Source organism: Oncorhynchus keta, chromosome 3 (assembly GCF_023373465.1).
Source record: "Oncorhynchus keta strain PuntledgeMale-10-30-2019 chromosome 3, Oket_V2, whole genome shotgun sequence".
Classification (NCBI taxonomy): domain Eukaryota; kingdom Metazoa; phylum Chordata; class Actinopteri; order Salmoniformes; family Salmonidae; genus Oncorhynchus; species Oncorhynchus keta.
In genome coordinates, this window is record NC_068423.1 from 13,030,110 (window position 1) to 13,042,309 (window position 12,200).

General features: G+C 41.2%; 1 protein-coding gene across 5 annotated transcripts; it reads right to left on the reverse strand.

Moving 5' to 3' along the window:
* Positions 1-6: 6 nt before the first annotated feature.
* On the reverse strand, positions 7-9,585 carry LOC118366830 (male-specific lethal 1-like 1). 5 transcript variants are annotated; one of them, XM_035749610.2, is made up of 10 exons: positions 6,898-7,584; positions 5,761-6,536; positions 5,463-5,659; positions 5,053-5,381; positions 3,580-3,644; positions 3,367-3,434; positions 3,052-3,176; positions 2,818-2,890; positions 2,340-2,401; positions 7-1,779 (listed from the first exon to the last, which is right to left on the reverse strand). In XM_035749610.2, coding segments are annotated over exons 2-10 (1,578 nt in total). In that variant the 5' UTR covers positions 6,418-6,536; positions 6,898-7,584; the 3' UTR covers positions 7-1,777. The 5 variants fall into 5 exon arrangements, with proteins under 5 accessions (XP_035605503.1, XP_035605494.1, XP_035605479.1 ...); XM_035749601.2 differs by lacking the exon at positions 2,340-2,401 and having other exon boundaries at positions 6,898-7,589; XM_035749586.2 differs by lacking the exons at positions 7-1,779; positions 6,898-7,584 and adding an exon at positions 9,084-9,585 and having other exon boundaries at positions 1,786-2,401.
* Positions 9,586-12,200: the final 2,615 nt, after the last annotated feature.

Consider the following 12,200-nt stretch of genomic DNA (forward strand, 5'->3'; position numbering starts at 1 on the left):
CTAAACTCAATTTTTATTTTTATTCCAAAACAAACTTATGTAAATTATTTTGTCAACATACAATCAATTATCATAGAACAATATTGAATGTACTCAACACAAATATTTAAATAATACAAAAATAAGCCATGTATTTCATATTTACAACATTTGTTCCTGAAAGCTATGTACAGAAGAACAATTTCGCATTATTTCAAAACCAGCCTGTATTGTGTGGTCTGTAGCGTCGGAGAGCCAGGAAGCCATCGAGCCAAAAGTAAAAATGTTGACGCGATAACATGACAGAACACAAGCCTAACATCGCCAGGTGCTCGATGCCAATATCGTTAGATATAGCTAGCATTTAAGAGAAGGAAAATAACCAGATTTAAGTTTGAGCACTCTAGCTGATTAGGCTACTCTAATGCCAACCCATGTTTTCCAAACTGATATCCATCTCAATTGTCTACTGCAATTTGTGATGTCATGATGGAAAAAACATCCTAAAATTAAAAACACGAGCACATTCCTCACAGAGAATGTTCTAGAAACAAGGCAGTTGTCTAAACAAAGCAGTGCTTTATGAATAATGCAGCCAGAGTCATGCTTTCGAAATTAAATCAGATATTACTCTTCTCGGAATTGTACTCAGCGGAAATGTTTCATTTACAGATCTACCATGCTGATAGTTGATATCGCTTGGAAGAGTTGTCACCTCAAAAAAGACCATGCAGACTCGCATGATAAGCATACTGTAGAAGACCCATGGTACCTCAAATTAATTTGACTTTTTTCTGCCAAGAAGTACACATTTAAACAACCAACTTCTCTTCATGATGCAAAGTATGGTCTATCATTTTAGCATCAGAAGAGGACATTTCTCATATTTACTGCATTTGTAATTAAACATACATGCAGAGTGAGGATCAAACATATATCCACACTTTAGTGCACAATAATAAAACCTTTCGCTTGAAGCGGTGTCCACACAAGGAAATATTATTACAGTTAATACACAGACAGGGAAAATAGTTCAGTTTCAATCTAAGCAAAACACCGAGCATGTAAATGCCAATGGAGCTTCCAGCATACAGGGTTAGTTGTAGCAATGTGCATATTGTACAATTCAAGCACTGACATTCAGTCAAATCGGAAAATATCACTTCTCTTACCCTTTAGATCACAGTCCCCAAGTTAAGTCAGGTTGACAACTATGTAGCAATGTAGTAATAATCAAAAGTTACACATTTTAGTGATGATGCAGTAATTAAGTATTACATTACACCGAATTCCAAAACATTTGGGAAATGTTTGTGCTCCCCAGGTTTGCTTCACAGAACATGCTTATTACTAAATAGTTACTTACTACAGACATTAAGTAACAGTTGTGTTTTACCTTATAATCACGAAGTTGTTAGTAGGGGGTCTGTTATCTAAGGGGGGGGGCAGCATTTAATTCCTTTTGAGTAGATTGGGCACCAAATTTACCATAGCTAACCAATTTGGTAGCCATTTTCTTTATCTCCAGCAGCTCCGTCTCCAGGCCAGCTGGCAAGTAACCACACGGGAAGACAGTGGTTTACTTTTCCACAGACTACTGAGAGGTGCCTGCTACACCACTGACGGCCTAAACCCACAAAATGAAACTTTTCACATCTGGGAAAGGAAGGGTGCGCTCTCTCTCTTGCATGACACACGCAGATACCACCTCACTTCCGACAGGTCCGGTGTGGTGTGTGTTTCTTGGGCACCTCAATGCGGCAGCGGCTTCGCTCGTCAAGCCAAGGCAGGTCAAAGTTCCTACAGAGGAAGACACATTTCAGCAATTGAAAAGTTGCCTGGAGAAATCAGGGAAAGGGGAAGGTCACCGGGAAAATAGGACCCCTGTAACTTGAAAAGCATTTCACATTGGGTTATCATTCAATTGGCACATCATGTGTAAATTGTTTTCAGCATGCAGACATGTTAATAATAATATTAATGACTGTTGGAATGGACAAATGTATAACATTTCTTATCTAGGAAAGTGCATTATTGTTTTTTTTGTCTTTGTGAATTTTCTTTAAAGGATTAGCAAAACTACTGGTATTTAAATATCCAGTGTAAATATTTACCCCTTCAGATTCTATGTTAAGTCCCTCATCACGTCTTCAAAATGGCATTAGTAATCATTCATGAGACCCTTTTTGAATTTACACCAGTGTGCATTCATATTAACCTGTTTTTGTAAATCATCTTCTTTAAGAACAGAGGAAAGAATAGGCAAGAAAATTATTGACTTTGAGACGAGTGTTTTGGGTGACAAATGTTCAGTTTACTTAACTTAAAAGACATACTTATGGGGAAGAATAAATACTTGCATTTTGATGAAAGGTCTTTCTGTGAAACTCGCCCTGCCCCGCCACCTGCACCATGGTACCATCTTGAAAAATAAATTATGCATAGTAATGGATGAACTCAAGCTAGTGGGCGTAATGATTTACATTCTTAACTTATCCCCTAACTCACTGTACAAAGAAATGTCCAGCGAAAAGCCGTACAGAAAAGTGAACCTATAGGAAAATGGCAAAACCTGATAACAAAAAAAAGACAAACAAATAACATCTCTGCATATGAATAGTACATCACAACCTATATCCTTTGCATGAAAAATACATCTATGCATCTGTGTGTGTTTGGACCAGATGCTTGGAAAAGGGTGCCATGATAAGATGATTCCGGCATGTTGAACTGAAACTACAACAAGTGTTGCAGAGAGAGAGAGCGAGAGAGAGAGCGAGAGAGAAAGGGAGAGAGAGAGAACTACTGGTGGTGGAAATCATAAATACAAAGACTTACTGTTGAGTGAGCTTCGGCAATGGCCGGCCAAAGGCCACCACAGGCAGGAAAGGGGTGATGATTATGGACTCGACTAGAGAAGGGAAAGAAAAGGAATCAAGAGTGTCTGCGCGCAATGAAAACATCGCTCGGAAAACTTTTGCAACTAAATTAACAGTATTAAAGGTGATGCAACTTCACGGTTCTGAGAAGAATACAACATGTTTACACAGCAGATGAAGTGGCCAGTCATACCATCTTCAGTGTCCGGGTAAAACGACGAGACCTCTGGCTCACTTTCCTGGATCCCCTTCTTCTTGTTCATGCGCTGCTGCAGACGCTGAAACATGCGCTGCTCGCGGATACGCTGAATGTCCCATCTACAAAAAACAGGACAGTTACGGAGGGAAGATGAGAGCGCAAGGAAAGGATGAAAACGCTGGTGGCTCAATGAAGTAAATCAAGATTGAATTACACAAAAACAAACACAAAAGGAGCCTTAGTGTGTGAGGATAAAGATGGTTCATGAGGCATTGAGAGTAACTTCAAAGTCGTAAAACCCATTTGTACCTTTTTCTCCTCTTCTCATCCAACTCCAGCTTTGCATGGCGCTTCAAAAAGACACTGTCGTCCAACATCTTGGTATAATAACACAAAAACATGGTTGATGTGGTTAAGGACCATTTGCATGGACAAATGACGAGGTGAATATTGTGTGGTATTACTTTATTTTTTACTTTATCTCTATACAATTCTGTAATTGTATAGCCTGTCCTCTCTCACCTCTGGGATGACACTGGCATCTTCCTCATCCAAGGGCTCCATAATGTTTTCCCTCCAAGAGGGGACTGGAAGACAGAACAGTGTATACAGTGGCAAGAAAATGTATGCATTTTCCTTGTCTATATTGAATACATAATTTAAACATTCACAGTGTAGGTCAAAAAAGTATGTCAACCCCTAAGCTAATGACTTCTCCAAAAGCTAATTGGAGTCAGGGGTCAGCTAACCTGGAGTCCAATCAATAAGACAAGATTGGAAATGTTGGTTAGAGCTGCCTTGCCCCTATACATTTTTTTTTTTTTTTTCATTCACAAGAAGCATTGCCTGATGTGAACCATGCCACGAACAAAATATATCAGAATACCTAAGATTAAGAATTCTTGACTTGCATAAAGCTGGAAAGAGTTACAAAAGTATCTCTAAAAGCCTTGATGTTCATCAGTCCACGGTAAGACAAATTGTCTATAAATGGAGAAAGTTCAGCACTGTTGCTACTCTCCATAGGAGTGGCCGTCCTGCAAAGATGACTGCAAGAGCACAGCACAGAATGCTCAATGAGTTTAAGAAGAATCCTAGAGTGTCAGCTAAAGACCCACAGAAAACTCTGGAACATGCTAACATCTCTGTTGACGAGTCTACGATACGTGAAACACTAAACAAGAATGGTTTTCATGGGAAGACACCACTGCTGTCCAACAAAAACAATTGCTGCATGTCTGAAGTTCCATAAAAGAGCACCTGGATGTTCCACACCGCTTCTGGCAAAATATTCTGTGGACAGATTAAACTAAAGTTGAGTTGTTTGGAAGGAACACCCAAGGCCATCTGTCCGCAAATTGAAGCTCAACAGAAGTTGGTTGATGCAACAGGACACCGAAGCAAATCAACAACAGAATGGCTTCAACAGAAGAAAATACACCTTCTGGAGTGGCCCAGTCAGTCCTCACCTCAACCCGATTTAAAATGTTGTGGCATGACCTTGAGAGCGGTTCACACCAGACATCCTAAGAATATTGCTTAACTGAAACAGTTTTGTAAAGATGAATGGTCCAAAATTCCTCCTGACCGTTGTTCAGGTCTGATCCGCAACTGCAGAAAACGTTTGGTTGAGTTTGTTGCCAAAGGAGAGTCAACTAGTTATTAAATCCAAGGGTTCACATACTTTTCCACCCTACACTGAATGTTTACACAGTGTGTTCAATAAAGACATGAAAACGTATAATTGTTTGTGTGTTATTAGTTTAAGCTGACTGTGTTTGTCTATTGTCGTGACCTAGATGAAGATCAGATCAAATTTGATAACCAATTTATGCAGAAATCCAGGTATTTCTAAAGGGTTCACATACTATTCTGTAAGAGACATAAGCCTAATTATTACTTGGATTCTACTTTATTCTTCTTCATTTGTGAAGCAATACTACACAGCTTTAAACTTAGAACTGAACAACTGGCTTGTGTGGTGGGTCTACTCACTGGCCACAACCTCCTCTTTCTTTGGGGATGGGGATGGCTCACGCTGGGGGGAGGGGGGAGGCTGATGCCAACGACACAGGTACATCTCAGTAGTCGACATGAAAGGGAGCTCCTCCATCCGAGCGGTGAGATCCGGGTCCTCATTGCTCGATTGCAGAGTACCCCCCTCTACCGCTGACCGACCAAACCCGGTCTTCTCCGGGGTCTCTTTATTGTGCAGCTCCCTCTGATGGGGAGAGCCAGCTCCACACTCTGACTTAGAGGGGGCGAACTTGGAGCCTTTGCCCCCTCGTGACTTCTGGATTTTGGAGTCCAGGAAGCAAAATTTCCTGCATGGGCAGAGCAGAGAGATTAGTGAATGAAAGAGAGTTTGACTGAGAAGTGAATGCAGAGTAGTATTGGGATGTTACCTTTTGAGACCTTTGTCTCCTCGGCTGAAGGGGAGTGACCTAGGGGTCGGAGTCTGGGGGCTGTCACCCACTTCTAGATCCCACAGGTCCTCTTTATCTGGGGTCCAGGGCTTTAGCGGCTGAAATAGGCGCTTATCACGTGGGTCTTTCCTCGTCAGCTGCAAACGGCGCTCCATACGCTCAATACGCGCCAGCAACTGTGTATGCAGACATGTTTTTATAAATGATTTGGTTCTAAAGAAATGACAGACTTAATGTCATCTAAAAACAATTAGACACTTCCAGATACCGTGCATACCGTCTCCTTGTCCGCTTTCAGCTCATCTATCTCCTTGTCCTTGGACTGCAGCTGTTGTTGCTGTTGTTCAATCAAGTCCAGCTGAAGCAGGAGAATCTGCTGGAGGCAGGTGGCCTGTGTGTGGGGGTTAGCAGGGGTTTTCCTGATGTTCCTCCACTTGCCCTCTGTGCTGAGCTCAATGGATGCAGTGTTGACAACTCCTCCAGGGGAGACCCCTCTGGTGCTCTCATCAGTACCAGCATCCTCAGAGTTATTGTTTGAAACCAACTCTGTATTATCCATACGGTCACTCAGAATGAGTTTACCTTTAATTGGGATTCCCTCACCCCCCATTTGTCTGACGGAAGATGACAGCACCCCTGTGCTTCCCCAATTGTCGCCTTGAACCAGTGCCCCTTCCGCTTTATTTTGAGCAGCCACTGGGGTCCGAATGATGTAATTCTGGTCTAGGAGCTTTGTTTTGCTGAGGAGCTCCCCTCCAGTCTTGTGGATTGCCCCATGTACGTCATGGACATCAATGACAAAGTCACAGGATTCTCTCTTGATGGTTATGGAATTCACGACGTTTGCAGTTCCCACTTGTGATTTGTCAAAGTCAAGTTTCTCTGTGTCCAGCTTAAATCCTGCATTAGCAAACAAAGTTGATCTCATAGTCATGGCTAATAAAACGCAGGTGTTATTGAACTAACATGACAGAATAACTGCTTGTCTTGCAAAGCAGTCAAGTGTCATTGGAGTCTATTTTCTGTTTCATTGAGCCTGGATCAGACTTCGTCCTGTAACAGAAAGAAGTGTTTATCAGTATTGAAACTAACATAACAGTTAACGGGTCTAAATAACAGACGAAAAATGCTAGCTAGCTACGCTGGGCACCATGTTGCTCCATCACTGGCAACCTCGACACTAGCTACAACTGACTGACGCATAAAATACTGCACTGCGTCTGACTGCTGAGCTTCATTTTTACCAGTTGGACATCTAAAAACATTCACAATTTTAGCTAGCTAACTTACTAACTGTACGGGACAAACAAGGTAACAAAAACTCTCCCAGCATCTAGTTAGCATTTAGCTAGCTAACTAGCTTGCTACGTATGGTCTATTATTTTACAATCGGATAAAAATATAGTTTGCACACCCTCATGGTCCTGCAGGAAGGTTTGGTAGTTAGCCAATTATATTGCAAGCCACGAGGACGCGCGGGGATATCGTTTGGCTAGAATGGCTCGTGCTTTAACAAGTGATAGCACTTCGACATTTCCTCCATTTTGGTCCTGCACGCATTGATGAAAAACATTATAGTACAGACCCCTTTCTGTGTTTGCAAACATTGCCGCACGAGGGCGATAAGCGCAAATTGGTGGGAAAACAGGGGGGAGTTCTTATAGAACGCCAGCAAAAAAAGCATCTATTTACATGTTGCATATGAGTGCATTTCACACTTATTTTGGATTTTAAGGCTCGTATTAAATGTCCTGCTTAATATAATGTGTTGGTCATCATCAGAAATTGAGCGCATTATACTTCAAAAAACAACAACACTTCAACCAATAAAATGGCTCTTCAGCTAGCCTTTGCTACAGCCTAGCAATGAGCGTTAGCATTCTAGCTAACAACTGCTGCATCCAAAATAGTTATTTTGCCAAGATCATAACCAAATATAATCTTAGCGACTGTTCAAGCAAGAATCAAAACACAATTGTAAGAGTATGAGAAGCCAAAAAAGCTATTTTGTTTAGAAGTAATAAATCTAGACTGTTGAACGGGTGCAGATTGACATGGCTTTCTTACAGCCGCGCACATCTTTGCGTGACGTCACTGTGTCGCGTACTGGAAAAGGGTCGTAAGCACAGACTCGCTTCATGCGATAGGGATGTAGAGGACCTATGTAACACACCCTACTGAAAATAAGTTATCTTAGTTTCAAATAGCATGGTATTTTGTGTTATCCTTAATTTTTGAACGTCAGTTGGTTAATGTTCCAATTTTGCAGACTTTTTATTGCGCATGCGTAATTACGCCAAATGTTTATGTTTTGGGAAGAATGAAGTTGCAGAAAAGCTTCAGTAGGGAGCATTGAGCTGGAAATGCTTAATAAAAGACACAACCTCGGCCACTTGTCCTCTTAATAGCTTGGGGGAATCCACGTCGCCATCTTGGTGAACGGTCCAAATGATTAGCCAAGCAAGGGAAGTTTGCAACGTAAACCCACGTTTGTAGTCGGCTTTGCGAGTGTACAATTATGTTCACTTCGAGGCCTGATACTACCATAATTCAATTCGCGACGATTGTACTTCCATTAAGAAAAGTCAGCGAAACTTAAACATCAATGGAAAAATCAACATACAACTGTAAGTAAAAATGAATGCAAATAAGTGAAATTGTGCTACGAATGAAGATGACGGCACAAACACGTCTCGTAAAAAGTTAATGTTTGGTTATCTTTTGGTAGAAAATTCCTTCAGAAGTTCCAGCTAGGCAGGCTAATATTTGCTACCTATCATACAGTAGGTGTAAATTAAATTGTTTAATATTAGTAGACAGGCCCACAATTGACTGTAGCACAAAGCGCCCACCAGTTACAGGTGGATGAAAACAATCATGGGATGAAGGAGGGAATTTCCAGCCAAGGGTGGTCCATTTAAAAATAATTACTCCCTCACCCTGTTAAGTGTATACTCATCTGACGTCATGACACGCCATCAGAAGTGTCCACTTAATTTGAGGCCTGAGGGGATAGGGTGGGTCTTAAATGACTACTCCCTCCTTTCAAAGAGCGCGTCCTCGCGTTAGCTTGCGACTTCTACGTCTTACAGGAACGCGCTCACCGGCCAAGCACACGCAATGTCCGATCCCACTTCTGACACCAGTGCAATGGAGCAGCAGGGCTCGAACCCTCTATCCCGATGTCCAGCGCGCTATCGACTGAAAAGCAAAAGCAAAAAAAGAGCAGCAGTCGAACTCAGCACTCATAAACCCAGTGTCGTTACAATATGTATGATAGCTAGACAATTAATTAGCCAACTGTTAGCCTGTCCAGATGGAACTTTCGAAGGAAAATGTTTTCTACAACTTCCAAAAGCTAACCAAACAAGAACATTTACCAGACGGGTTTGTGCATTAGTACAATTTAATTTATTTACATGCGTTTTTACTTAAAATTGTATGTTGACCCCATATTGACGTTTAAGTTTTGGCTGGCTTAGCGGATGGACAAAACAGCGCAAATTGAATTATGGGGCCTTTCAAGCACAGAAGTGAACATAATTGTACACTCGCTAACGTCATTAAAGCCGAGGGGCTTAAATTGCACATTTCCCTTACTTTGGTATTCATTTGGACCGACGACAAATATGTCCGTGGAGATTCCCCCAAGGGCATAAGGTGAGGGTGTTGTCTTTCATGAGTTTGAAAAGCATAGTGTCTGCAGGTCTTAGCTCCTCCCTTTTACTTGATTTATGAATCCCTGTCACCTGGATTGACTTGATTGAAAGGACAAACCTGTGGACACTTGGCCCTCCATGGAACGATTTTGACACCCCTGATATATACTGAACATAAATATCAACGCAACATTCAACAATTTCAAAGATTTTACTGAGTTACAATTCATATGAGGAAATCGGTCAATTGAAGTTCTTTAGTCCCTAATCTACGGGTTTCACATGACGACTGGGATACATACAGTACTAGTCAAATGTTTGGACACCTACTCATTCCTGGGTTTTTCTATTTTTACTATTTTCTATATTATCAAATTTGATGACCAATTTATGCAGAAATCCAATCCAACACATGGAATCATGTACTTTTTGTGGGCACCAAAAAAGTGTTAAATAAAAATATTTTATTTTGAGATTCCTTAAAGTAGCACACTCTTGTCATTCTTTCTTAGAGGTAGTCACCTGGAATGCTTTTAAATTAACAGGTGTGCCTTGTTAATTTGTGGAATTTGAGCCAATCAGTTGGGTTGTGACAAGGTAGGAGTGGTATACAGAAGATATAACTATTTGGTAAAATACCAAATCCATATTATGGCAAGAACAACTCAAATAAGTCAAGTCCATCATTACTTAAAGACATGAGGGTCAGTCAATTTGAAACATTTCAAGAACTTTGAAAGTTTCTTCAAGTGCAGTCACACAAACCATCAAGCGCTATAAAACTGGCTCTCATGAGGACTGCCACAGGAAAGGAAGACCCAGCGTTACCTCTGCTGCAGAGGATAAATTCATTACAGTTAACTGATCCTCAGATTGCAGCCCAAATAAATGCTTCACAGAGTTCAAGTAACAGACGCATGTCAACATCAACTGTTCAGTGGAAACTGTCAATCAGGCCTTCATGGTCGAATTGCTGCAAAGAAACCGCCGCTAAAGGACACCAATAAGAAGAGACTTGCCTGGGCCAAGAAACATGAGCAAAGGACATTAGACCGGTGGACATCTGTCCACCGGTCTGATGAGTCCAAATTTGAGATTTTTGGTTCCAACCGCAATGTCTTTGTGAGACGCAGAGTAGGTGAACGGATGATCTCCGCATTTGTGGTTCCCACAGTGGAGCATGGAGGAGGAGATGGTGTGGGGGTGCTTTGCTTGTGACACTGATTTATTTAGAATTTAAGGCACACTTAACACATTCTGCAGTGATACTCCATCCCATCTGGTTTGCGCTTAGTGGGACTATCATTTGTTTTCCAACAGGACAATGACCCAACACACCTCAAGGCTGTGTAAGGGCTATTTTACCAGGAAGGGGAATGATGGAGTGCTGCATCAGATGACCTGGCCTCCACAATCACTTGACCTCAACCCAATTGAGATGGTTTGGGATGAGTTGGACCACAGAGTGAAGGAAAAGCTGCATTTGTGGGAACTTCAAGACTTTCGGAAAAGCATTACAGGTGAAGCTGTTGGAGAGAATGCCATGAGTGTGCAAAGCTGTCATCAAGGCAAAGGGTGGCTACTTTCAAGAATCTCAAATATAAAATATATTTAGATGTAACTTTTTTGGTTACTACATGATTCCATGTGTCATTTCATAGTTTGTCTTCACTATTATTATACAATGTAGAAAATAGCACACAAAAAAAAACAGTAAGTAGGTGTCCAAACTTTTGACTGGTACAGTGTCTCTTGGTCACAGATACCTTTAAAAGAAATGGGCCTCAGGATCTCGTCATGGTATTTCTGTGCGTTCAAATTTCCATAGATAAAATGAAATTGTGTTTGTTGTCCGGAACCCTTTCCTGCCCATACCATAACGGAAGTTACGAATGTAGCTATGGTTCTACGAATACCGTCAGTACAGTTGAAAGTACAGTTTAAGTCAGAAGTTTACGTACACCTTAGCCAAATACATTTAAGTTAGTTTTTCACAATTCCTAACATTTAATCCTAGTAAAAATTCCCTGTCTTAGGTCAGTTAGGATCACCACTTTATTTTAAAAATGTGAAATGTCAGAATAATAGTAGAAGGAATGATTTCATCTTTTATTTCTTTCATCACATTCCCAGTGGGTCAGAAGTTTACATACACTCATTTAGTATTTGGGTAGCATTACCTTTAAATTGTTTAACTTGGGTCAAACGTTTCGGGTAGCCTTCCACAATAAATTGGGTGAATTTTGGCCCATTCCTCCTGACTGAGTCAGGTTTGTAGGCCTCCTTGCTCGCACACTCTTTTTTTCAGTTATGCCCACAGATTGTCTATACGATTGAGGTCAGGGCTTTGTGATGGCCACTCCAGTACCTTGAATTTGTTGTCCTTAAGCCATTTTGCCACAACTTTGGAAGTATGCTTGTCATTGTCCATTTGATTGACCCATTTGCGACCAAGATTTAACTTCCTGACTGATGTCTTGAGATGTTGTTTCAATATATCCACATAGTTTTCCTTCCACATGATGAGGTCTATTTTGTAAAGTTCACCAATCCCTCCTGCAGCAAAGCACCCCCACAACATGATGCTGCCACCTTCGTGCTTCATTTTTGTTTCATCAGACCAGAGGACATTTCTCCAAAAAGTACATTCTTTGTCCTCATGTGCAGTTGCAAACCGTAGTCTGGCTTTTTTATGGCGGTTTTGGAGCAGTGGCTTCTTCCTTGCTGAACGGCCTTTCAGGTTATGTCGATAAAGGACTCGTTTTACTGTGGATATAGATACTTTTGTACCGGTTTCCTCCAGCATCTTCACAAGGTCCTTTGCTGTTGTTCTGAGATTGATTTGCACTTTTTGCACCATAGTACATAAATCTCTAGGAGACAGAACTCGTCTCCTTCCTGAGCAGTATAAGGGCTGCATGGTCCCATGGTGTTTATACTTGCGTGCTATTGTTTGTACAGATGAGCATGGTACCTTCAGGCATTTGGAAATTGCTCGCAAGGATGAACAAGACTTGTGGAGGTTTACAATTTTTTTTCTGAGGTCTTGGCTGATTTC

What these genes read in the sequence shown, in the direction of transcription:
- LOC118366830 (XM_035749586.2), bottom strand. Translation starts at nt 6,417, where the DNA reads ATGACTATGAGATCAACTTTGTTTGCTAATGCAGGATTTAAGCTGGAC. An exon ending in TGAAAGCGGACAAGGAGACG is followed by an intron (nt 5,660 to 5,760) that starts GTATGCACGGTA and finishes CTGCATACACAG; the next exon opens with TTGCTGGCGCGTATTGAGCG. An exon ending in ATGCCAGTGTCATCCCAGAG is followed by an intron (nt 3,435 to 3,579) that starts GTGAGAGAGGAC and finishes TATTATACCAAG; the next exon opens with ATGTTGGACGACAGTGTCTT.